Source organism: Mesoplodon mirus, assembly GCF_964341445.2.
Source record: "Mesoplodon mirus genome assembly, chromosome: 1".
Classification (NCBI taxonomy): Eukaryota; Metazoa; Chordata; class Mammalia; order Artiodactyla; family Ziphiidae; genus Mesoplodon; species Mesoplodon mirus.
This window is the reverse complement of record NC_138976.1, coordinates 35410514-35435579: the sequence shown is the minus strand read 5'-3', so window position 1 is coordinate 35435579 and position 25066 is coordinate 35410514. Positions and strand designations below refer to the sequence as shown.

The 25066-nt window shown below is 41.7% G+C and overlaps 1 protein-coding gene across 10 annotated transcripts in view; it reads right to left on the bottom strand.

Annotated features, from left to right (window-relative positions):
• PALM2AKAP2 (PALM2 and AKAP2 fusion) overlaps nucleotides 1-25066 on the bottom strand; it is a 628408-nt gene that overhangs the window by 123396 nt on the left and 479946 nt on the right. For all 10 annotated transcript variants that reach the window (XM_082627559.1, XM_082627558.1, XM_082627560.1 and 7 more), the window contains one exon: nucleotides 17989-18074. In XM_082627559.1, the coding sequence (XP_082483685.1) occupies nucleotides 17989-18074 (86 nt within the window). The remainder of the gene's footprint in view (nucleotides 1-17988; nucleotides 18075-25066) is intronic.

Sequence of the window (25066 nt, the reverse complement as noted above, 5' to 3'; positions counted from 1 at the left end):
GGGCACGGGTTTGATCCCTGGTGGGGGAACTAAGATCCTGCATGCCGCGAGGTGCAGCCAAAAAAACCCATAAATAAATAAATAATAAAATTTAAAAAATAACTGTTATTGTCTTCCTACTTCAGCCATCCAGTTCCATGGTCCCATCCTAGACCTTGTAATTACCAATAACCGTGCACCCTTCATAATCTCAGTTTCAAACATCCTATTCTCTAACCACCACTCTTTCTTTTTTTTTTAAATTAATTAATTTATTTATTTATTTTTGGCTGCACTGGGTCTTTGTTGCTGCGCGGGGGCTTTCTGTAGTTGTGGCAAGCCAGGGCTACTCTCCCTTGCAGTGTGTGGGCTTTTCATTGTGGTGGCTTCTCTTATTGCGGAGCACTGGATCTAGGTGTGTGGGCTTCAGTAGTTGTGGCTCACAGGCTCAGTAGTTGTGGTGTACGGGCTTCGTTGCTCTGAGGCATGTGACACCTTCCCAGGCCAGGGCTCAAAACCATGTCCCTTGCACTGGCAGGCAGATTCTTAACCACTGTGCCACCAGGGAAGTCCCATAGTCTTTCTACTACTATGCCAACTCCAATAATTCTCCAACCCCATGACCAAGGCTAACCCAATGATTCCATTATGCATCATTGTTCCTCATCCCTCCTGGTCTCATTCTTTCTGTAGCTTAGATTCCATGGTCCATCCCTTGTGTACACTCTCAACTCCTTTGTCTGTCTCTCCCTTTGCCATATTCACCCTGTAATCAGTAACCCCAGATCAATCCAACTCTTTGTCCGTTCCACATCTGCATTCACACACTGACATGACTAGAGGAATACATACAACCACCTGGCCAGTCTCACTTTAAATTGATGGCTGCTTCCTTTAAGTGGTGCCTGGAGATGCTATTTACATTTCCCCAGTCCATTCATTCCCCTACTCTTGCAATGACTAGGTACACCTTCTCCTTTTCCCTTACACACTTCTTGCTCCATGTCACTCTCATCTGATGTCCTGGCTTCCCATCTCACTGAGTGAGAAGAGGCAATGAGAAGATGGCCTTCCCTCTTGTGACTATGAGCACATGCCCCTGACCCTAGCTAAGGCCATCTCCTCCATTTGCACAGGATCCCGTCCCTTCTCACCCCTTCCAGGACGTTACTCCCCCAACTGTATCCTCTCCTGCAACATAAATTTTCTCTCACCTCATAAGGTCTACTGTGATCTCTCCCACTTTAAAAACAAACAAACAAACAAACAAGAAAACCAAAAAAACACTTCTCTTAACCCTACAGCCTTCTGCAGCTACCACCTCAGTTTTCTATTCCCCCTTAGATCAAACATATTTAAAAGAGAGAGTTCTACTTATTGTCTCCATTTCCCGCCCCCATCACCCCCATTCTTTCTTTTGTCCTCGTTGCCCCACCGACAGAGCATGGGTCACAGGCAACATGACCTCTCCAGGCTGCCAAACCCAATGATCATTTCTCAGAACTCATCTTACTCGACCTTTCAGCAGGATTTGACATGATGTTCGGTCACTCCTTTTTGAACTACTTCCTTCATTTGGCTTCCCAAATACTCCTCTCTCCTGGTTCCTCACAGACCTCACTAGCCATTCTTTCTTGGTCTCCTTTTTTTCCTCATCTTCCAAATCTTTAATATAGGCTGATCCAGGACTAGGGCCTCAGCTCCTTCTTTCCTTCTATCCCTCTGTGATCTCATCCTGTCCTGTGGCTATGTACTGATGAGTCCCAGATTTCTATCTCAGCCTGCCCTCTGCCTGGAACTCCAGACTCACACCTGACCTCTCCACTTGGATGACTAGAAGGCATCTTAAACTTAACAAGTGCCCAGAAAATTCTTAATTTCCTCCCCAAATCTGCTCCTCCCATAGTCTTGCCCACCTGATTAAAGACAGACTCCATTCTTCCAGCCACAACCGTGTCACTCCCATCTGACAATATTCTGATTTATTTTTCTCCAAAGCACTTATCATTGTCTTTCATATAATATACCTGCTTGTTTCTTTGTTTCTTGTCTATCTCCCCTTACTAAAAACGAACCTACATGCATACAGGATTATAGTCTCTTTAGTTAATTTCTAGATGCCCACAGCTTGGCACAGAGTAGGTGCTAATTAAAATTTGTTGAATAAATGAAAAAAAATGTGTTCATGGAACTTACATCCTAATACAGTGTGAATAATGGGGAAAGATAAAAAAAAAAAAAACAACAAGGGAGAAGAATGCCAGATAATATGAAATAAGATAACAGGATAGAAAATCAAAGGTCAGTTGAATTAACCCATGTAGCTATTAGAAATATATTATTGTCAGGAGGTAGTAATTGTTATAAAGAAAAATAAGGCAGGGGAAAGGGATGACATTGATGGCACTGGGGAGTGGGTACTATTTTATACAGTACAGTCAAGAAGAGACTCCTTAATGAGGTGACATTTGAGCAGAGAACTGGAAAAAGGAGTGAGCCATGAGATATTGAAGGGAAAAGCATTTCAGCACAGGAAACAGCAGCTGTGGCAACACTGACCAACCACGTGTGGAGCAGCCAGGAGGCCTTCACAGCTGAGGAGGGGTAGATGAGGGGAGGGTGGCGGTGAGTGAGCTCAGAAAGGAAACAGGTCAGGCCAGATCATGAGGACCCCACAAGCCTTGATAAGTATTTTGGATTGGGGCTTCCATGGTGGCGCAGTGGTTGGGAGTCCGCCTGCCGGTGCGGGGGACACGGGTTCGGGCCCTGGTCTGGGAGGATCCCACGTGCTGCGGAGCAGCTGGGCCCGTGAGCCACAATTGCTGAGCCTGCGCGTCTGGAGCCTGTGCTCCGCAACAGGAGAGGCCGCGATAGTGAGAGGCCCGCACATGGCGATGAAGAGTGACCCCCGCTTGCCGCAACTAGAGAAAGCCCTCGCACAGAAACGAAGACCCAACACAGCCATAAATAAAATAACTAAATTTAAAAAATTAAAAAAAAAAATAATAATAAAATAATAAAATAAATAAATAAATAAATAAAAAAGCAAAAGGATCCAATTTCCCCCCCCCCCAAAAAAAAAGTATTTTGGATTATTTTTTTCTTGAATAAGATGTGAAGCCACTCATTTATTTTAAGCAGATAAATGACTTAAGTTGTTTTAAAGATCACTGTGACTGCTACTATATAAGGTCTGTACTACAGGCGGGAAAAGGAGTAGCCAGGAGACCACTTAGAAGCTATTGTAGTAATCTTGGCAAGAGGTGACAATAGCTTAAACTAGGATGGTCATGGTACAGTGGTGATAGTAATGGTGGAATCAGATTCTAGACATAATTGGAAGAAGAAGATGCACCAGGCACATGGCAGGAATCATCACACTTAGAAGACATTCAATACCTATTTATCAGATGCATGCGCATAAACTTCTTATTCTCATTACAATAAAATGTTCTTTTGAAATTCAAAAAATCCCCATTTGATTATTTTTCTAAGAAATTTCTTTTCAACAAAATACCAACTCACCGAAACAGACTTTTGAAATACATTGGGTAAAGTAGTTCCTGAACTTTAGGTTAAAAAATTGCACTTTTGAAACACTAAACAAACTGATTGTCCCATAAGACGATTTCCAAAAAGAATTTAGTGTTTCATATGCAAGGACCACATTGACCCTTAAATTTCTAACATTTATCATGGGTGAGTTCAACTGGCCTTTCTTTTTTTTCTGCTATTATCTGTGGCATTCTTCTCCCTTTAACTCCTTCATTACAAAAATAGCTCTTTTCAGATATGTCACTTGCACAAAGAATGTGTGGCTTGAAAGTTATTGATTGGGAAAGCAGACTCTTACTCCTTTTCTTTGCTATGGATCTGAACTCCAAGGAAACGGCTGGTTGTGAAGTTAACTGGCTCAGCATCACCTGAGAAAAGGACAAGCATGTGTGGATGACAGGCAAGAGGTGGTCTGGTGTCATGGGTAGGAGGATGTGCTCTTGGGTCCAAACCCTCATTCCTCCACTGATTCTGGGTGGGACCTTTCACAGGTGACTTTACCTCCCTGTGTCTCAGTTTCAGTTTCCTAGCCTTTAAAATGGAGACAATTACATAGTATCTATATCATGGGTTTGTGGTGAGCACTGGTTGAGTTAATGCTTACAGAGACCAAAGAATCCACCATTTAGATTCTCAGTAGATGGTAGCTATTTGTTATTATTCATCTATGCTGGTCTGCTGCTCTGTAACTGCCCTGGGGCCAGTCCAAAGAGCCAGATCAGTCTTAGCTCAGAAGGGTTCTTGACTAATGCCTTCTCCTGAGGGATTATAGCTATTTAGCTATTTTCCTATCATTAATTTTTTTTTATTGAAGTAAAGTTGATTTACAATGATTCAGGTATATAACAAAGTGATTCAGTTATATATATATATAATTTTTTTAAGAGTCTGTTCCATTATAGGCTATTATGAGATATTGAGGGCTTCCCTCATGGCTCAGTGGTTAAGAATCCACCTGCCAATGCAAGGGACATGGGTTCAAGCCCTGGTCCGGGAAGATCCCACATGCCGCAGAGCAACTAAGCCCGTGCATCACAACTACTGAGCCTGCGCTCTAGAGCCCGTGAGCCACAATTACTGAAGCCCACACGCCTAGAACCCGTGCTCTGCAACGAGAAGACACCGCAATGAGAAGCCCACACGCTGCAATGAAGAGTAGCCCCTGCTCGCCGCAACTAGAGAAAAGCCCGAATGCAGCAACAAAGACCCAACGCAGCCAAAAATAAAATAAATAAAAAATTTAAAAAGGTATTGAATATAGTTCCCTGTGCTATACAGTAGGTCCTTGTTGTTTATCTATTTTATATACAGTAATGTGTATCTGTTAATCTCAGATTTCTAATTTATCCCTCCCCCCTTTCCATTTTGGTAACCATAAGTTTGTTTTCTGTGTCTGTGAATTTATTTGTTTTGTAAATAAGTTCATTTGTATTATGTTTTTAGGTTTCACATATAAGCAATATCATATGTCTTTGTCAGTCCTGTCATTAAATTTTAATTAAAATAACTTCCCATTTATTAAAGAAATACTCATTGTATGGAAAGCAATAAACTGGGGGCTGTGGAATATTACAGGCCTAGGACTGATTCCTGTCTCCACTCTTACAGATTTTGTGACCTTGGGAAAATCACCTTTTCAGAGCATGGAGCTCTTCAAATAAACAAAACAAAGGTCCCTCTTTCATGGTGCAGTTGTGAGTGTTAAGTGAAATAACATAGTGTCTGACCCTTAGTGAATGCTGGGATAAAGAAAGGGAGCGAATGGGGAGGGAAGGAATGAGAAAGGAAGTAAGGAAGGAAGGGAAGGAGGAAGGAAAAAGAGAAGAAGAGAGGGAAGAAGAGAAGAAACAAGGGTGAGAAAGAAGAAAATAGGAAGGGTGGGTCAAAGACTATTATAGGATAAGATAGTTTGATAAAATCTGTATGGAGGAAAAAGGTTTACTTTAATAAACTGTCAAATACTAGGAAAAATGCTTAGAAACAGGATGCATATTTTTATTTGATAAAGAAAAAGATTCTTTGCCTCTTTTGCAATGCCTTTTCTCTTAAGAGGGATTTTCCTATGTCACTCATGGGATAAACTTGGAAATTTTTTTCATATTTGGGTTTTCTTCATATTTTCTTTGTAGGAACCAATATATATAAAACACATTAAGAATAATAAAAATAATAATTCTTACTGGATGAATGTTTGTCTATTTCTCAACTTAAGCTTTTCATTTTCAAAATTTCCAAAGGATTTATTGCCATAAATTTGAAAAATCACCCTCAGAATTTGAATGTGTTTAAATATAGTACACCACATGTAAGAACATGCAACATAACACTCAATACGTTTTTTTTTTTAACCTAAAAGTTAAGAAATGCTGTATAACAGAAATACACATATCTTAGGAAAAACTAAAAGAAGAAACTGCCCCAAGCTCAGGCATGGTGGGTATAGTGGTCTCCTAATAAATATTACAGGACATCCATAGGCTGAATTTCTCCAGATTCAAAGAAAGGTCTATTTATTCACTGTCGGCCCAGCTTCCCTTATTTATTGAAGAGCCAGTCTGTTTTTATCATATTCATGAATCCCTGCAGTCAAATGATAATGAAATGTAATCAGAATGTTGATAGGATGTAAATCCAAGGGCAAGCCTGAAAAACAACCAAATCTCTGGGATGAAAATCTAATCTTATCCCACCAGTTAAACTCCAGTTTTGCATTTGAAGAACAAATGCAAACAGAACTACATAAAAGCTCTCTTATTGATCAGGGGCTGTGAGACCTACTTTATCTGTTTGCATAAGAGCATCACCATTTTGTTCTACCAGGGGAAGCAGTACGACATAGTTAAGAACAAGGGCTGAAAAAAAAAGAAAAAAGATCAAGGGCTGCCTGGTTAGATCTGGGCTCTGAGACTCTGCTGTGTGTTCTTGGACAAGTTACTTTGTGTCTCCTCCGTACCTTTTCTTCCTCTGTAAGTTGGAGATACTCATGGTACCCATCTCATACCGTTGTGTAAGAATTAAATAATACCCTAAGCAAGTGGGCAATGCCTGACACATGGGAAGTTCTCAATAAATGTTAGCTATTATTCTCATTCATTTTTCTAAACTGAAATTCACTAGAAAATTCATCATATTAGGGATCAAAACTCACAGTCTCTGAGCATATGGAGAATATGATGACTGATCCATTACCTTATCTTCTAGCCAAGATCCCTTTGGAGAGGGAGTGGGCATTGTGGCTACCGGTACCTTTTTCTTTTTAGGAATATAAATGATAATGTTGGGCTAAAATAAATGTCACATTTCCACTGTCTCATTTCTTTTTTTCTTTTTCTTTTTTTTTTAAAAATATTTATTTATTTGGTTGCCCTGGGTCTTAGTTGCGGCAGGTGGGCTCCTTAGTTGCGGCATGCAAACTCTTAGTTGCAGCATTCATGTGGGATCTAGTTCCCTGACCAAGGATCGAACCCAGGCCCCCTGCATTGGGAGCACAGAGTCTTAATCACTGCGCCACCAGGGAAGTCCCCACTGTCTCATTTCTGAGGAAGAAGCAATTGTTGCAACAGTAATAAGCTCAAGTGGCATCAAAACAGCCCAACTCTTGGTGTGTAAATCTCTCAGCACTTTGAAGCTTGTTCTCCTAGCCAGTGGAGCCATCACCTTGCCTGAGCACGTATTCTCCTTTTATATACAACTTACATGTGTGCCAGATTTTCTCTGTTAACTACTAGTTTTCCCTGCTACAGAAAAAAGCAAGGAGGAAGGTCACTGAGGATGGGTAGAAGAAAGACACAGAAAAGGAAGGCAGTGATAATTTATGAAGAGGAGTGCTAGATGCTCACGTAAACTATCTTAAGGGCTTGTATAATGAAGCAAGATCTTTCTGCCGATGAATCCAACAGATACTTCCGGAGGATTATGCTAAAGATTTATGAGACCTCTGTGATACCGGACTTATTTCAGGACAGAGCCTTTTGGAAACAGCCACGTGACCATTCCAAACCCTCCCAGACATTAAGGATAATTTATTCATAAATAAACGAGATAGGCAAACTCTAGCCTAATGGGAACCAGTTGGCAACCTTTCAAGAGCACCAAAGACCAATGGTTCCCGCCGGTGGGTTCTGCGTTTGGATTGCTTGCCTTAGTTTTATGAGAAGTCAGACTTTGGTAACTGCAAATACGCCCTGCTTCAAAGCTAATTAGATTGGGCAGATCATTCATAAGAAGACAGGCTTATCTGCAAAAGGGCTCTGACATGCAGGACAGAGACTATTCTAGAGCTTTGTCATCATTAGTCGCTCCCACCCATGGAATGCTAGAAACATGCATTGGAGGAAAGGCACTGATGTACTCAGGAAATATTTGTGAATGTGTCAGAACTTTTGCTGGGAATATGTAGGCCAGTGTCATCTATTTCAGGAGGTGACCACCCAAAGAGAGGGAAATTTTACTAAGCCATAGACTAGGTAAAAGCACAAGAATATTTCATCAACATTTTAAAACTTGGGATGATGAAGCTCTCTGCAGGAAATGAAATCACTGATTGATAGCCTAGCTAAAAATGAAAACCCTAGAATAGACTTCAGAAAAATTATAACATGCCCAGATTGAGGAAAAGTCGTGTTTTTTGTTTTGTTTCGTTTTGTTTTAAGTCAAGAGAAACAAACTGGGGCCAGAATTTCCCATGGTTTCATGTCATAGAGAAACCAGTGAGGTACATATCTTGGCATGGGTCAGGTTTGGAAGGCTTTATTTCTAGGGGGAAAAAAAAAGTGGATCAGGAGAGATCCACTGATAGGTTATTAGTTTACTGTATAAATTGAACCTGTATATCTGTCTGATTTAAAGCTTAATATAATGAACTTAATATAATATATGGTCATCCTGAAATGAATAAAGTCATAGTAATGAAAGAAATACAAAACCACAAATAATCTCAGACCACAGCAATAAAATTCATTAAGCTGTTTCCTTTACCTCCTTTGCAATACCCCTCCCTGCCTAGGACTGCCAGACTTAGCAAATTAAAATATAGGATGGCCAGTTAAATATAAATTTTGGTAACAAATAAACAATTTCTTAGTATGTCCCATGCAATATTTGGCACATACTGATACTATAAAATTACTTGTTGCTTACCTAAAATTCAAATCTAACTGGGTGTCCAGTGTTTTATCTGGCAAAACTACTTTTGCCCCATCCTAGGAGCTACTCTTCTTTAGCTGATAGTAAAGTTAATTTGCATTCATCAACCCCTAGGTAGAGAGGTTATAAAGTGTCTTTTCACCTGAGTTCCAACACTCACTCTGAGATCTTGGATAATTCATTTCACTTTGCTGAGCCCCAGTCACCACATCTGTAAAATGGGGTGAATAAGAGTTCCTCCTTTGCAGGGCCATTTCGAGGACTATATGAAATGGTTCACATAAGGGCCGAGCACAGTACCCAGCTCATAGCAAATGCTCAATCAATATTAGCTATTATTGGGCTTCCCTTGTGGTGCAGTGTTTGAGAGTCTGCCTGCCGATGCAGGGGACGTGGGTTCGTGCCCCGGTCCAGGAAGATCCCACATGCGGAGCGGCTGGGCCCGTGAGCCATGGTCGCTGAGCCTGCGCGTCCGGAGCCTGTGCTCTGCAACGGGAGAGGCCGCAACAGTGAGAGGCGCGCGTACCGCATAAAAAAAAAAAAAAAAATTAGCTATTATTGTCAGCAGGAGGACATGATGAATAAATAAAACAGCAGGGAAGAAGTTACCTGAGATCTTTCATTTGCCAGAATATTCCTTATCTATACATATATAAGGAGAGTTATCAATTGTGACTTCATTTATTTGACCTTCACTTTATTTGACACATAGGGAGCAACACATAGGACTAACGATTACCAATAGTGATGCACCATATTATAGTGTACACCAGGGCCTTTCACATCTGATTCCTTGTAATAATACAAAATGCATATTAAAAAAAAAATCAAGGGATTCCCTGGTGGCGCAGTGGTTGAGAGTCCGCCTGCCGATGCAGGGGACATGGGTTTGTGCCCCGGTCGGGGAAGATCCCACGTGCCGCGGAGTGGCTGGGCCCGTGAGCCATGGCCGCTGAGCCTGCGCGTCCGGAGCCTGTGCTCCGCAACAGGAGAGGCCGCGACAGTGAGAGGCCCGCGTACCGCAAAAAAAAAAAAAAAAAAAAATCAAGACAGTGATTCTCCAAGAGAGGGTATGGTGAACATTTAGCCAATAGCTAGTCCTGGAGTGCCTCCTAACCCCCACTGTCATCCCCCTTTGAGATCCACCACTCTAAATAGTTTCAAGGACTAAAAAAGTCTGCCATAAAAGAGTTCCTTTGGCAAGGAAGCAAATTTAGAACAATCTTTATGTATGTACCCAACGTAGAAAGGACTTCTGGTCCCAAATGTGTCTTTTTGTCCAGAGCCCCTGCACAAACAATCCTCTATGTCGTCATCGGCAAATACAAAGGACAACTGGTCAGCGCTGCTGGCAACAGGAGGTCCTCAGCAGAACAGCTTTTTAAAGGCAGCTCGCAAAGAAAGCTGTAACCTGTGGCCTCTATTCACAACCGGAAGAGTCTAAATGCTTTTCCCCTTTTGTAACAGAGAACATCTGCCATTCCAGGAGAACAATCCTCCTCCCAGCAGTAAGTTTTACGTACAGAGGCAACATCCTCTTTTTATGTGGCTCTCTCATGTCCTTGGTTAGGAAATGTGCCCCTTTCAAACGGTTTTACAGCCAGAACCCCCAACTTGCCTAACTGGTACCCATCCTGCTTCTTGCCTAAGCACGAGTGAAAAAGATTGTATATGTGGTTAAATTAATTAAACAAGGAGGTCATTAGACAGAGGTGGCTCTACTGCCATGGAGACCCCCAACAGCAAACCAAAATTTAAGCTGTTATTGCCTCAAGGTTACAAAATCAAAACACTAAGGAGAAACAATACAAACGGCCAGTGAGGCTTTACGTTACAGCCAATTGCTTACTTTCCTTTCCTTGCTTCCACCTTTTCTCTATAAAAGTCTCTCCCCAGCTCCTGTGGGCAGAGTGCTGCTAACCACTTCCGGTTTGGTGCTGCCTGATTTGAATGAGTTTTTGTTCAAATACACTCTTAAAATTCTTACTATGGCTCAGTTTATCTTTTAACAATGTAAATAAGTACAAGACTTCTTTCTGAGAAAAAATCCAAGGTGTGTACTAGAATGTTCTGTGCTCCTTTTTGCAAATAGTTTTTAGTCTCTGTATATAAAACAAGAGGGTAAGGTAAAGACAGCATTTTGGGACTTAGTTGGTATATTTGATTAAGATGGCAGCCAAATCACATTATTTCAGCCCAAGAGATATTTCTTTTTTTTTTTTTTTTTGCGGTACGCGGGCCTCTTACTGTTGTGACCTCTCCCGCCACGGAGCACAGGCTCCGGACGCGCAGGCTCAGCGGCCATGGCTCACGGGACCAGCCGCTCCGCGGCATGTGGGATCCTCCCGGACTGGGACACGAACCCGTATCCCCCACATCGGCAGGCGGACTCCCAACCACTGCGCCACCAGAGAAGCCCGAGATATTTCTTTTAACATGTATCTTTGTACTTTTAACACGGATTGATGTAGTTCTGTACAGTCATTAAATAAACACAATTCAAGAAAACAATGCAGATCCAAACAGGTGCAGTTGGTGGCTCCAGCTGAATAAAGGCAAGGCACTTCCAGGATGTCAGCACTGGGCAGTTTACTCCTCAGAAGAAAGGATGCTCTGTGACCAGCAAATTCCTTTAAGATCTAGTATGTTGCAGCTTCCTAGGAACTTTATTTTGGAAATATAAAGTTCTTAAAAGCATGTAAAATGACTGCCTTTCTAGTTTGCCCTGTCCACAGGTTATTAAAATACTAGGTTGAGGTTTAGCCATCTTACTTGCTTTTTACTCTTAATAGGATATATTTCAAATCCCCTTGAGAAGACAGCTAGATATTATTGCATATAAACTGTGACACTGAAGTGGTTGCCAGCAGCTGAAGGGAGGAGGGGAATGGAGAGTTAGTATTTCATGGGGACAGAGTTACAGTTTGGGATAATGAAAAAGTCCTGGAGATGGATGGTGGTAATGGCTGCAGAACAATACGAATGACATAATGCTACTTAAAAATGGTTAAAAGTGTGATTTTTGTTATGTATATTTTACCACAATAAAAAATATAACACTGATAGGTTAATAACAATGATAAAAACAAAAAAGCTGAGATTGAGGGGAATAATCAGACAGAAAAGAGAGAGAGAGAAAGAAAAGAAAGGGAAAGAAATGGAAAGAAAAGAGACTGATGAGACACTCCTACCCCCTCCCAGGGCAGTGGTGGGGGGATGGCAGTGATCCTAAAGGGGACAAGTGAACTGAGCCCCCTTCCCCCATCATCAAGAAGAGGGTCCCTCACTCAGAAAACATTGACTACACATTTGCAATAAGAGAATAACAGAATGTACCCTGTACCCTCTTGCACATAAAGGAAACCAAGCCATTGAAAAATGAACTGCATACAAATGGCCAATAAGCAGATGAAAATATACTCAGCATCACTAGCCAACAGGGAAACGCACATCTAAAGCACAATGAAATGCCACTTGACACCCACTAGGATGGTTATAATCAAAACACAGACAATAGCAAGCATTGATAAGATGTGGAAAAATCAGAACCCTCATCCACTGCTGGTGGGAGTGTAACATGGTGCAGCTACTTTGGAAAACAATCTGACAGTTCTTCAAACAGTTAAACACAGATTTACCACATGACCCAGCAATTCCACTCCTAGGTTCATATCCACGACAAAAGAAAACATGCGTCCACACAAAGACTTGTGCGTGAATATTCGTAACAGAATTATCCATAAGAGCCAAAACGGGGAAACAACCTAAAAGTCCATCAACTTGTGAATGGACTAGAAAACAAAGCAAAACTCTGGTATATCCATGAAATGAAATACTACTCAGTATTAAAAGAAATGAAATAATAATAGAGGCTACAACATGGATGAATCTGAAAAACACCATGCTAAGCAAAAGAAGCCAGACACAAAAGACCACACGTTGTATGATTCCACTTACATTAAATGTCCGTAACAGGCAAACCTATAGAGACAAAGTAGTGCTTGGGATTGGGGGTTAAGTGGAGACAAATTAATAGGACATAATAGGGATCTTATTGGAGTGACGAAAATGTTATTAAACTGGATTATGGTGATGGTTGGTAAATTTACTAGAAATTATTGTGCACTTAAATGTGTGAACTTTATGTTATGTAAATTATGTACCTCAATTATGTTTAGAAATAAAAGGAATGGTGAGGGCTTCCCTGGTGGCGCAGTGGTTGAGAGTCCGCCTGCCGATGCAGGGGACACGGGTTCGTGCCCCGGTCCGGGAACATCCCACATGCTGCGGAGCGGCTGGGCGTGTGAGCCATGGCCGCTGAGCCTGCGCGTCGGAGCCTGTGCTCCGCAACAGGAGAGGCCACAACAGTGAGAGGCCCGCGTACCGCCAAAAAAAAAAAAAAGATTCTATGACAGAGAATAAAAAGAATAGATAAACAACAAGACCTACTCTATAGCACAGGGAACTATACTTAGTATCTTGTAATAACCTATAATGGAAGAGAATTTGAAAAAGAACATATAGATATAGATACCCGAATCACTTTTCTGCACACGTGAAACTAACACAACACTGTAAATCAACTACATTTCAAAAAAAAGAAAGAAAAGAAAGCATAAAGAGAGGCACAAGAGACAGACCCTCCGGTGAGAACACAGGAAGTAGGTTTGAGGAAAGGCCAGTGGTCCCCCTTAACTGCAGTCTAGACAGACACTGCCTTCGTTTCTTCCTTCATATATTTGTTCATGCAACAACAGTTGACAATTGCACATGACAGGCTACACACTTGGTCAGGAGCTGGGATGCAGGTCCTCACAGAGACGACATTCCCGCAGGGGAGACCGGATCTCATGCAAGGATGCTGATGGTTATTTACGTGCCTGGCTCTGCAGGAGAAGCACTAGGGCCTTTGAGAGCACGTGACAATACTGGCCAGAAAGGCCTAATATTTGAGCCAAAGACTTAAATATAAATAGGGGTTAGCTGGGCTGGGAGAGAGAGGGAGGAAGAAGAAGAGGAAGGAAGCCTTGAATAAAAGCCATGGGGTTTTAAAACACATAGCACCTGCCTAAGACAATCTCTGTCTAGACTACAGTTAAGGGGGAACACTGGCCTTTCCTCAAATCTACTTACTCCCTGTGTTCTCACGTGAGGGTCTGTCTCTTGTGCTTCTCCCTTATGCTACTTTCTTTTCTTTCTTTCTTTCTTTCTTTCTTTCTTTCTTTACTTATTTACTTACTTACTTACTTACTTATTTATTTATTTATTTATTTATGGCTGCGTTGGGTCTTCGTTGCTTTGCGGTGAGCAGGGGCTACTCCTTGTTGCAGTGCGCGGGCTTCTCATTCTGGTGGCTTCTTTTGTGGAGCACGGGCTCTAGGCGCGCGGCCTTCAGTAGTTGTGGCTCGCGGGCTCTAGAGCGCAGGTTCAGTAGTTGTGGCTCACGGGCTTAGTTGCTCCGCGGCATGTGGGATCTTCCCGGACTAGGGATCTAACCCGTCCCCTGCATTGTCAGACGGATTCTTAACCACTGCGCCACCAGGGAAGCCCTGGCTTGCCCTTTTTAAAAGATCATTCTGGTTACAAGTAGGCTGGGTGCAGAGGGCAAAAATAGGTCCAGAGACAGGCATGATGGAAGATGGGGCTAGAAATGAAATTGCAGTTCTGAGCATTAGTCAGTGTGTAAAAGAAACGGAACCAAAGGGTTTTGAACAGGGAGTCCCCAAGTCCTTTCTCAGACCAGCTGGACAACCAGAGAGCCAAGGGCAGCGGTAGGGCTCCTGTGGCCACACCCCTTACTGCTTTAGTGGTATGCTAGACAACATTTTCCCAAACTGACCCCCAAAATCACCAGCACTTGCTAAAAATGCTAATTCTCAAACCCAGATCCTCTGGATCTGAATTTTGAAAGGAGAAGCCTGGGAAGCTATATTATTTTTAAATACTGCTGCAGATGATTCTCATGGTCAGGAAAGTTTTAGAAAATATTGATCCATACTTTAAAAAAAATCAATATCTAGACAAGCAGCAAAACAGATTAAAATATAATATAGAAGCTATCCCCAAATATGACTACACTTTTCTTCTAGTGAATTGTGATTCAGGCTGAAAAAGGTTAATGGTTCTTTCAAAACAAGAAAAGGTAAAAACAACTTGTAAAAGCTGAGCGTAGTATAATAAGAAAATAGTGATGAATGTGTGTAATATTGGCTTTCAGCCTCTATGGTATTGGCACTGTAGGTATAATTCTTGGGTAGATCCGAGCATATTGGTTTCCTAGGGCTACTGTAACAAATTACCACAAACTCGGTGGCTTACAACAACAAAAACTTATTCTCTCACAATTCTAGAGGCCAGAAATCCAAAATCAAGGTACTGGCAGGGCACTGCTTCCTCTGAAGTCTCTAGGGAAGAATACTTCCTTGCCTCTTCCAGCTTCTGGTGTTCTTTGGCTTGGGCTATATGGAACTCCAACCCCTGCCTCTGTCTCTTCTTGTGGCCTTCATCTCTGTGTTACCTCTTCTTCTGTCTCTTATAAGGACATGTGTCATTGGACTTAGGTCCTACCTGGTTAATCCAGGATGATCTCACCTCAAGATACTTAATTACATCTGCAAAGACCTCTTTTCCAAATAAGACCATAGTCACAGGTACCAGGGTTTAGGACTCGGACATATGGTTTTGCGGGGAAGGAAAGGATTCACAATTCAACCTACTACATAGTGATTTTAAATTGTTGAGCAGGCCTACATGATACTCCTACCTGTATCAGTGTATTTAGAGGGTGTTTTTAGCATAAATGCTCTTAGTTCAGCATTCCTCAGAATGACAGAAGTTCGTTTATAAATGAATTCATTCATCTGAGTCATGTATATTTTTAGAAGCATGACTCTATCATTTCAAAATAAGACATGGTATTAAAAAGCTACATATAGTAGACAAAACCATATTCAGACAACTGACATCACAAAAAAATGTGCCTTTTTCAGAAAGAAAATTTCTAGCCACGAAGAAAGGTACATCTATCTCAAGAAGAGTAACAGGGAGGAAACCAAAGTATTTTAGTGGTTTCTGCTGATATTCCCCTTAGGAAATGTCAATGAATCAAGTTTTATTGTAATTAATGTTTTAACAGAATATTTTGCTTTCCCAGGCCAAAAAACAGGAGTAGCTGATATTATAAGGATATATGAAGTAGCTAGTAGAAACAGGAATAGCTGTAGAGGCATGAATATATGATGAGGAATCTGTAGTTAATTTATGAACATCAGGCACTTATAGACACAGAAAAAGATAATACTTTAAGATAGACACAGGGGGCTTCCCTGGTGGCGCAGTGGTTGAGAGTCCACCTGCTGATGCAGGGGACATGGGTTCGTGCCCCGGTTCGGGAAGATCCCACATGCCGTGGAGCAGCTGGGCCCGTGAGCCATGGCCGCTGAGCCATGGCTGCTGAGCCTGTGCATCCGGAGCCTGTGCTCCGCAACGGGATAGGCCACAATGGTGAGAGGCCCATGTACCGAAAAAAAAGAAAAAAAGATAGACACAGGGCAGGATGGATACATAAAGCAGTGTGGGGTGGGAAACAGCATGGTACCAAAGGAAAAAAATTGATAATTGCTGCATAATTGGGAAACCTAACAGAAAAGATCTAAACAGAAGTGTTTCCCTAAATTACATCCACCTAGAGGTTTCAAAAATCATTTATTGAGAAGAGACTGGCATTAATAGAGTAACTTAATAATATTTCTAGGAATTTATTGTAGTAGTAAATATATTTGTATTTTGCTTAACTTTTTAAAGTATATAGTGTTCTTTCTTCTGAGTGGGTTCAGTTCTTATGAACTAAAAATCCTCTGTTCTTATAAAACATTCCCAGGTATTCAATAAAAGAAGACAGAAAGAGAGGTTGAGAATGACATCAAAATTGAATAGACCCAAATAAAACTTTAGCCAAGATCCTGGTGCCAAAGAGCAGCACACTGATTAAATAGTAACCTTATAAAATGGGACTTAAGCAAAACTTGTTTGTATCAGAATACACCATTTGCTTTTATATAACAAACTCTGCAGGTACACTAGCAACACATCTCAGAAACTAATTCTTAAAATGATGACAGATTGTAAAATAGCACATCAAAATCCATCAAATTCTACTATCAGCATCCACCCCTCTCTATCCAACATGGCCAAAGATTTCTCAAACTTTGCAAACTTTGCACGAATAGCCAGCAAAACACCAATACATCACTGCAATATATATCATTGTCTTGCAAATTCTGCTAACATAATTACAAGCAAACTTGTAGCACGGGCTAATTATTATTTAGATTAGTTGACTCTTTTAACCAATCAAGCTACTTTCCCATCTTATAATACATTTCACTGTGGTATGTTTGCTTTCTCTAACATCTTTAATACAGATAACACAAGTTCAGCCATCACATTACAAAGGAAAGCTTGAATAAATTCATTCTGTATATTCTTTTGTACAACCTCTAATAAAAAACCCAGGAGTGAAATCACTCTAGTGATATCTCAGTATAAAAATGGACATTACTTTTTGTTTTTCCAAGAAAACTTCTTAAGTAGCATTTATTTAAATTCTAATCATTCAAGCAAAAATGTTAGAAAGCCCTCCCACCCCCAGCCTTCGTTAAGTGAAACATAAACAGAATTCCAAGAGAGGAGGACCATTCCTTTGTGTCTATTCCAGTAATATAAGGGAAGTAGTTATGTCTGATACATTTTGCTACAGATTTCTTAATCTAGGCAATGATTACTAATTCATGCATTTAATTTGAACAGTGATAATTAGGTTGATTTCCAGATGACTCATTTTGTAAACCTTTGGCCATTAGCATTCCAGGCAGAGTGGGCCATGTGCTGCCTTCCTGCTAACATCAGTGGAAATCTTGAGTCAAGATCAAAGCTACTTTATGCCTCTCTGACCTTTGTTCACAATGCTCAGTGGGGCCTGGGTTTCTCAGCTCAGAATTTTCATATTTGCTTCACTGTCCCCACAGGGTTACCACTTACAAACAATCTACATGTAGATATTCACAGAAGATCCTACAACGGGTCCATTGGAAATCACAAGTCTTGGATTCTAGTTTTCAGGTGGCTTCCTAATCTGGATCCAAATTTCAGCAAATCTTATTCTGGTTGGCTCACTGAGGCTTCAGTGAACAGAGAGAGAACCCCAGTGGGGTGAGGGGCAGTGCTCATTTTGCCCCCAGAAATCTGCCATACACTCACTTTCCTCTAGAGATGCACTTTGAGAATCACACTGGAGAAAGGATGCCTTACCTTGACAGTCATGTCTGCGCTGGATGTGTCTGTGGCTTTTGAGGTTATCTCATCTCCTGTTAGCAGCACACTCTCCCACCCAACTCCTGAAAAAGAAAAATTGAAATGGTGTCATTTGAGCCAAGTGCGTTCAGCTGGTGTAGAGAGATGCTTCACTGTTTTGCAGCTTCCAAGCCCATGTGACTTGAAAGGAAACCAATGATAATCCATAGTTTAACCGCCTGGCAGTTACCAGGAGAGCTTCCTTTCAGAAGTGCGGTCAGTCAGCACCTCTTGTTTTTATCTAATCTCCAAGTTTGGAGTCATTATCTAAATCCTGTATTTTATAAATAGTGCTATTCCTAGTCTAGAGTGGAGAAGAGGTTAAAATGAACTCCTCCAGAATCCAGGCCTCATACTGAGGTCTTATTTGGAGCTTAAAGTGACCCCCATAACACAGAAATCTGCACATCTGAATCTAATTCAACATCCAATAGAAATGACCCCAGATTATTCACTGTCCTAGATTCTACACAGCTGCTGGAAATAACAGACTTTACACTCACTTTTAAAATCTATATATATTTCTCCCCAAGTCTTAATGCATGTTAGCTCCTTTTTTCTTACGCTGTCAGACAGGCTCCAAGTGTGGACATCTGGCAAGATACAAGGTTTTGCTCTCTCCAACCTCAACAAAAGAGATCAGGGGCTGGTGTTTGGAAATACCCATGATCACAATACAGTAAAACTACACTAATTTAGATGCAATTATGTGTGTGAATGGAGGTGGAATGGTCTGTAATAGTGAAAAGTTTGAAGTAATGACAAGTATATTTTTAAAAAACAATATTGCAAGTAAAGTCATCTTAAAAGCTAAGAAGGTAATACTTAGCAGAGTTTCTCAGGGTCCACTTTAATAGGCAGATACAAATTTTATAATTGGTATAATAACTGCCTATTGGGATATGAGCACTCATAGCTTAAAGTATTGAAAAGATTGTTTCCTTAAACAGACTAAAACTGTGTAATATTAATTTACATTATTGATTTTCTTGAATAATTTTCTCTAAGGGTAACTTGAGGGCAATATTCATGCCAGATCTGTGTGTATCACCCAAATTCCAAATTTCAACTGTCTAGCATTATGTTAAATGAGGACTGGCACATTTTCCTGTTTGCCACATAGTAAATATTTTAGGCTCTGAGGTCAGACCACTTCTGTTGCAGCTTCTCAAGCTGCCATTATAGAGGAAAGCAGCCAAGATAACATAAAAACAAATGGACATAGCTGGGTTCCAATAAAACTTTACTTACAAAAACAGGCGCTGGGCTGTTTTGGCTCATGAGACGTGCTTTACCAGCCTCTGTGCTAAATCAAGAAACCAGAGATGTGTCCAGGAAAGATTGTGATACTTCAGCATTTTTCTAAGGATCAACTGGACAAATCAGGTGGTGAAACTATAACAACTGTTTGCAATTACATGACACTTTAAACTAATATGAGATTAATTAAATGTTAATACATTAACACTGGTTGCATTGCCTCGTTTTATATTCTGAATCTTTGAGAGCCTCATTTCACAGGAAATATGCACAATGGATTACTCAAGATCCATGGGCTATAATTTATTGCAAAGTACAAATAATTGTCTCTCACTGGGTTGTAAAAATTGGGTCAGAGAAGTTTGATGACTTGCCCTACAATTTCCTCTCCGGGAGGTTGTGGGCTTTGTCTTAAATGCACGTTTCTGGGAAAGAAATCTTTGCTCCCACATGAATAGATTATTTCCCGGCCACATCTTGCATTTAACTAAAGCCCCTCCTGCTTTAAGCCACTGTTGGTGCCTGTTGGATCTGGCTGGCAGAGACATACAGATGTTGGGCATGATGGACAAATATATGATATTTAATTATGGAATACTTTGAATTATTGTTCAGCAAATATTCGGTCCCCTTCTCTCCCACTGTGGGAGAAACTGTCTTCCCTGTCCTACTGATGTTTGCTTTGACCAATGGGATTTTAGTGGATATCATGCAAGCAAAGGTTTGAAATGGGTTTGTGTGGTGATGTTTGCCCTCTTGCACTTCTGCTCTAGCATGAGAAGGACATGTCCCAGTTGGCCTGCAAGGAAATGAGAGTCATGGGGAGCAGACTTGGACCCAATCCACACCTTGCAGCTAAGCCAAGTGTAGATCAGCCAACCCCTAGCCCAACTGCATACGCATGACAATAAAAGTGACTGAGTTTGGGGATGATTTGTCAAGCAACATTATTGTAACATTATTGTAATTATTTCATTATTGTATTATAACAAAAATCATAGATGAAAACCATTTTGGATAAAGTATTTCATTTTTAACTATGCAAATATAATTCCCTTTGTTGCATAAAATTCATTTACAAGTATTAATTCCCATCTCTCTATATATATTATATCCCACTTTGGGAAGAATCTTTTCTCTGCTATAATCATTCCTTTCATAAGCAATACTATCTTTATGAAAGGATATATGGCCACAAGAAAGAGCTATGAGATATAAATATATGTGTATTCTCAGAATTTTAGCCTGCAATCAAGAAACCACTTCAGAATTCATGGCAAGAGTGAGAGAAAATAGATATAACATTTCAACTTAAAAATGTTATTAATCCTGATAATAAGTTGTGAGGACAGAAGAATGTTATTTTAAAAGAGAGAAGCAAAATTCCTTCCAGGTAGAAAGCTGTTTTTGGAGAACAAAGCAACTTTACGAGCCATTTGAGTATGAAAAGGTGGAAGGAAAAGAAAAATGGAAGAGGTCCATTTAGAAGAAGGAGAGTAGCTGAAAAATGTTGGAACAAGAGTTGGCAGTAAGAAATTCCCAGGGGGTGATAAAAAGAACTTTTGAGAACAGTGATGTTTTAAAAATCAATCTTAAATTATTCATCGTGCTGTGGCAGGATGTAATTCTCCCCTTACTCTCATACCTTCAGAGAAGATCTGTCTTACACCATTGTCTTCTATTGGTGTTGCTGGCTGGAAATTAATAAGGTCCCACATTTGGACCTCAGGGTAGAGAGAAGAGAGCAGCCAGCTGTACATGGGAGCTCCCTGCAGAAGTGGAGTCTGAGAGGGACATGATAATAAGACTCTTGGAGAGGGTACTAGACCCGCACACCACACCTGATAGGGCTACGGGTCAATTTTCTTTGATAACCAATGTACAAGAGATCCTCCCATTTTGAAGACTTGAAGATGCAAGATGACTGACATGTCTTTATTGAATGATGCTTAAACATGTAAAAAAGCCACTTCCATTTCTAAAATAGTGATTGCACCACACGTGGGTAGGGGAGATTGTTTGAGATTCCTTCAGTGCTAGGATTTTATCAACAACTTTGAATGTTGATTTCATCAACATATATATATATAATTTGATACATAATATAGAATATATATATTTCACATATATTTCTACCTACTCTACTTTCAAATAACCACTTTTATATCCCCCCTCTCCCTTTGCTCAACCTCTTATTTATAACTCTTTTGAGAAACTATATTTTATATTATTTCTACAATCCCTAGCAATACTACTATATATATATATATATATATATATATATATATATTTTTTTTTTTTTTTTTTTTTTTTTTTTTGCGGTACGTGGGCCTCTCACTGTTGTGGCCTCTCCCATTGCAGAGCACAGGCTCTGGAGGCTCTGGACGCGCAGGCTCAGCGGCCATGGCTCACGGGCCTAGCCGCTCCGCGGCATGTGGGATCTTCCTGGACCGGGGCACGAACCTGTGTCCCCTGCATCGGCAGGCAGACTCTCAACCACTGCGCCACCAGGGAAGCCCCCTATTTTAATTACATTTTTAAAACACTGGATCAAACCTTCAGGAAAAAATAACTTCTCTCTCCCAGAAGAAAATAAGTTTGCATTTCCCTGTAGTGGAAAAACTGAGACCCGTCTACTTGTAGCTGAGGGATGCTTATGAATATTCCATCAGGGACAGTTTTATAAAGATCTTGCAGGAATAAATCAAATCCACCATGAATTTGTCGCTGTTGCTTTTTATACACCTCCTTACTTAGCTGCACAGTCAGATAAATACATCCATTTGCCCAAGCTTCCAGTTCCCTGGTGCCCACATCCCTGGGTCTCTGTTCCCAGGGCACACTCTGCTGATTGGCTTGGCCACTCTCTCTACTGATTTCTGTTGGGAATAATATGTGTGTGGTTGACAGGGCAGTGCAAGCAAAAGGAAGGAGGCTGGGCTCAACCCTGGCTGGAGAAGCCAGGGGCATACCTGAGGACCAGCAAGGAGAGGGTTTGAGTTGGTAGCAGGTAGCCACGAGGTCTTGAGCAGAGTAAACTATAGACAAGATGGTTCTGTGTGTTTGAACAAAGGGAGACAGGACTAGACTGAACCGTGGAGAGGGCGAGCAAGCTAAGGAGGCTTGGTGGGGAAGCAACTGATGGCATCCCAATAAACACTGGGTGACTTCCTTAGTTCTGATCCTGACTAGTACTAAAAATAAATAAAAATTAAGGGTCCAAGGCTTAGAGGGAGAGGGTCGAACTGCATGGGAGGGTGCTAGTTGTACCCAGACCCCCTGGAATCACCATGTGTCACGAGGTGAAAGCAGATTAAGAGAGGAAGGCAAGTCAGCATGGACTCTTATGTGCAAGAGAATGGACCTTTGCTCTAGTCCATCTGTCCACACAGATTTTAGATAGATTGTTGGACAAAGTGGGTGGCCAAGGTGGTCATTCGTGCTGTTCACCAAATACTCCTGGTTCCTTCCTCTCATGGACACATAACAGGATTTCACTTCCTGGCCCCCTCAGAGTTGGGGAGGTCATGTGAGTAGCTCTGGCTGATGAGTGTGGGCAGCAGTAGCATTGATCACTTCCAGCCGGAGCATTTAACTGCTGATGCAGGACCCTCCAGAGTACCCTTCCCCTCCACCACGGTGAATGGCAATGTTCTAGACAGTGGCGATTCTACTGGCCTAAGGCCCAGCCGAGAGGGTAACACAAAGCACAGACACAGTCAGCCCACGATGGCCATGTAACATGAATGAGAACTAAACCTTTATTATTTTAAGCCAAAGGATTGGGGCTGTTTATTACAGTAGCATAACATAGCCCAGCCTTAGGAAAGGAAGGAGCCCTTCCAGACCCGCCATCCCCATCAGCCTCCAGTTCCCATTACAGAGAGTTCTTTGGACAAATCTGTATCTATCCTCTAGATAAATTCTACCGTTTAAATATCGTCTCCTCAACCAGGTTCTAATCGCCCATACTTTCTACTTCCTTGGGGGTCACTCTCTGATTCCACTGTGCCCCAGTGCTTATTGCACAGGTCAGTTGCAGCTCATGAAGGATTTAGGTTCTAAAGACAAAAGGCACAAACCTGCATGATCAAAACTGCCCTAGAGATATTCCAGCTCTGTCATATCATGTGCTTATGGGAATCAAGATTCTCAGTTAGAAAAAGATACAGGGCTTCCCTGGTGGCGCAGTGGTTGAGAGTCCGCCTGCCAATGCAGGGGACACGGGTTCGTGCCCCGGTCCGGGAAGATCCCACATGCTGCGGAGCAGCTGGGCCCGTGAGCCATGGCTGCTGAGCCTGCGCGTCCGGAGCCTGTGCTCCACAGCGGGAGAGGCCACAACAGTGAGAGGCCCGTGTACCGAAAAAAAAAAAAAAAGAAAAAGATACAGATGTAATATAGAAAAAGTTCAGTAAAGCCATGTATTTGAATTGGAAATACCAGAATAAACACATGAGATGACTTACATTTAAAAATTAGGGACTTCCCTGGTGGCGCAGTAGTTATGAATCTGCCTGCCAATACAGGGGACACGGGTTCGAGCCCTGGTCTGGGAAGATCCCACATGCCGCGGAGCAACTAAGCCCATGCGCCACAACTACTGAGCCTGTGTGCCGCAACTACTGAAGCCCATGAGCTTAGAGCCCTGCTCCACAACAAGAGAAGCCACCACAATGAGAAGCCCACATGCAGCAACGAAGCCCCAACACAGCCACAAATAAATAAAAAATAATAAAAATTAAAATTAGGGCTTCCCTGGTAGCGCAGTGGTTGAGAGTCTGCCTGCCAATGCAGGGGACATGGGTTCGTGCCCCAGTCCGGGAGGATCCCACATGCCGCGGAGCGGCTGGGCCTGTGAGCCATGGCTGCTGAACCTGCGTGTCCAGAGCCTGTGCTCCGCAATGGGAGAGGCCACAGCGGTGAGAGGCCCGCGTACCGCACACACACACACAAAAAATTAAAACTAAATGTGTGTATGGATACACGTCAAAAAAAAAAAAACTGCCCTTGAAAATTCCTCAAATCTCCGATACTGTCCAATGTAGCACCGTACTTCCCAACAGAGCCACTTTTGCTCCAGCTTTGGAACAGACCATTTCTCCTGTTAAGTACCAGATGATGCTGTTGGCTTGTACTAAGGACCATATTGTACAAAAAAATACAGATCTTGAAACTAGGATTTCTCTGTGTTTGAAGATGCTCAGAATATGAGAGATAGAAGGAGCTGAGACTGACAGCAGGAACAGCAGAAGAATACCTCCCTTGTCATCCTCCCACTGGGGTGTATGATTGAGAGTGCTTTTAGCCAAAGGTAATCAAAAGCCTATTTAATAAAGGCTTAAACAACAGAGGATAGACTGGCTCATGTCACAAGAAGTCCCAAGGTAGTTTGGTACCAGAGGTGGTTAATTCAATGGCTCCATGGCCTCACGGCCTTAGTTTGACCTCTTTGCAATGCTTTTGACTTTCCTCTGGGGTCCCAAGATGGATACAGCAGTTCCATGTGTCATGAAAACATCCAGAAGCACAAGAAGGGAGGAGTTAATATGCCTTCCACAAAAGCACCCTCCTCACACACCCAAGCCGACCCCCAAAGTCTCACTGGTCAGAAACAGAGCATAAGTCTATTCCTAACCCAATCATGGAAAAAGGGAATGGAATTATCAAAATTGGCTTGGAGCTAATTAATCAAGATTTACCCTCTGTGTCGGTGAGGGTCTCAGCCTTCTCTGAGCACATGGCCACCTGGAGGATAAACAGAGGAACAAAACAAGAT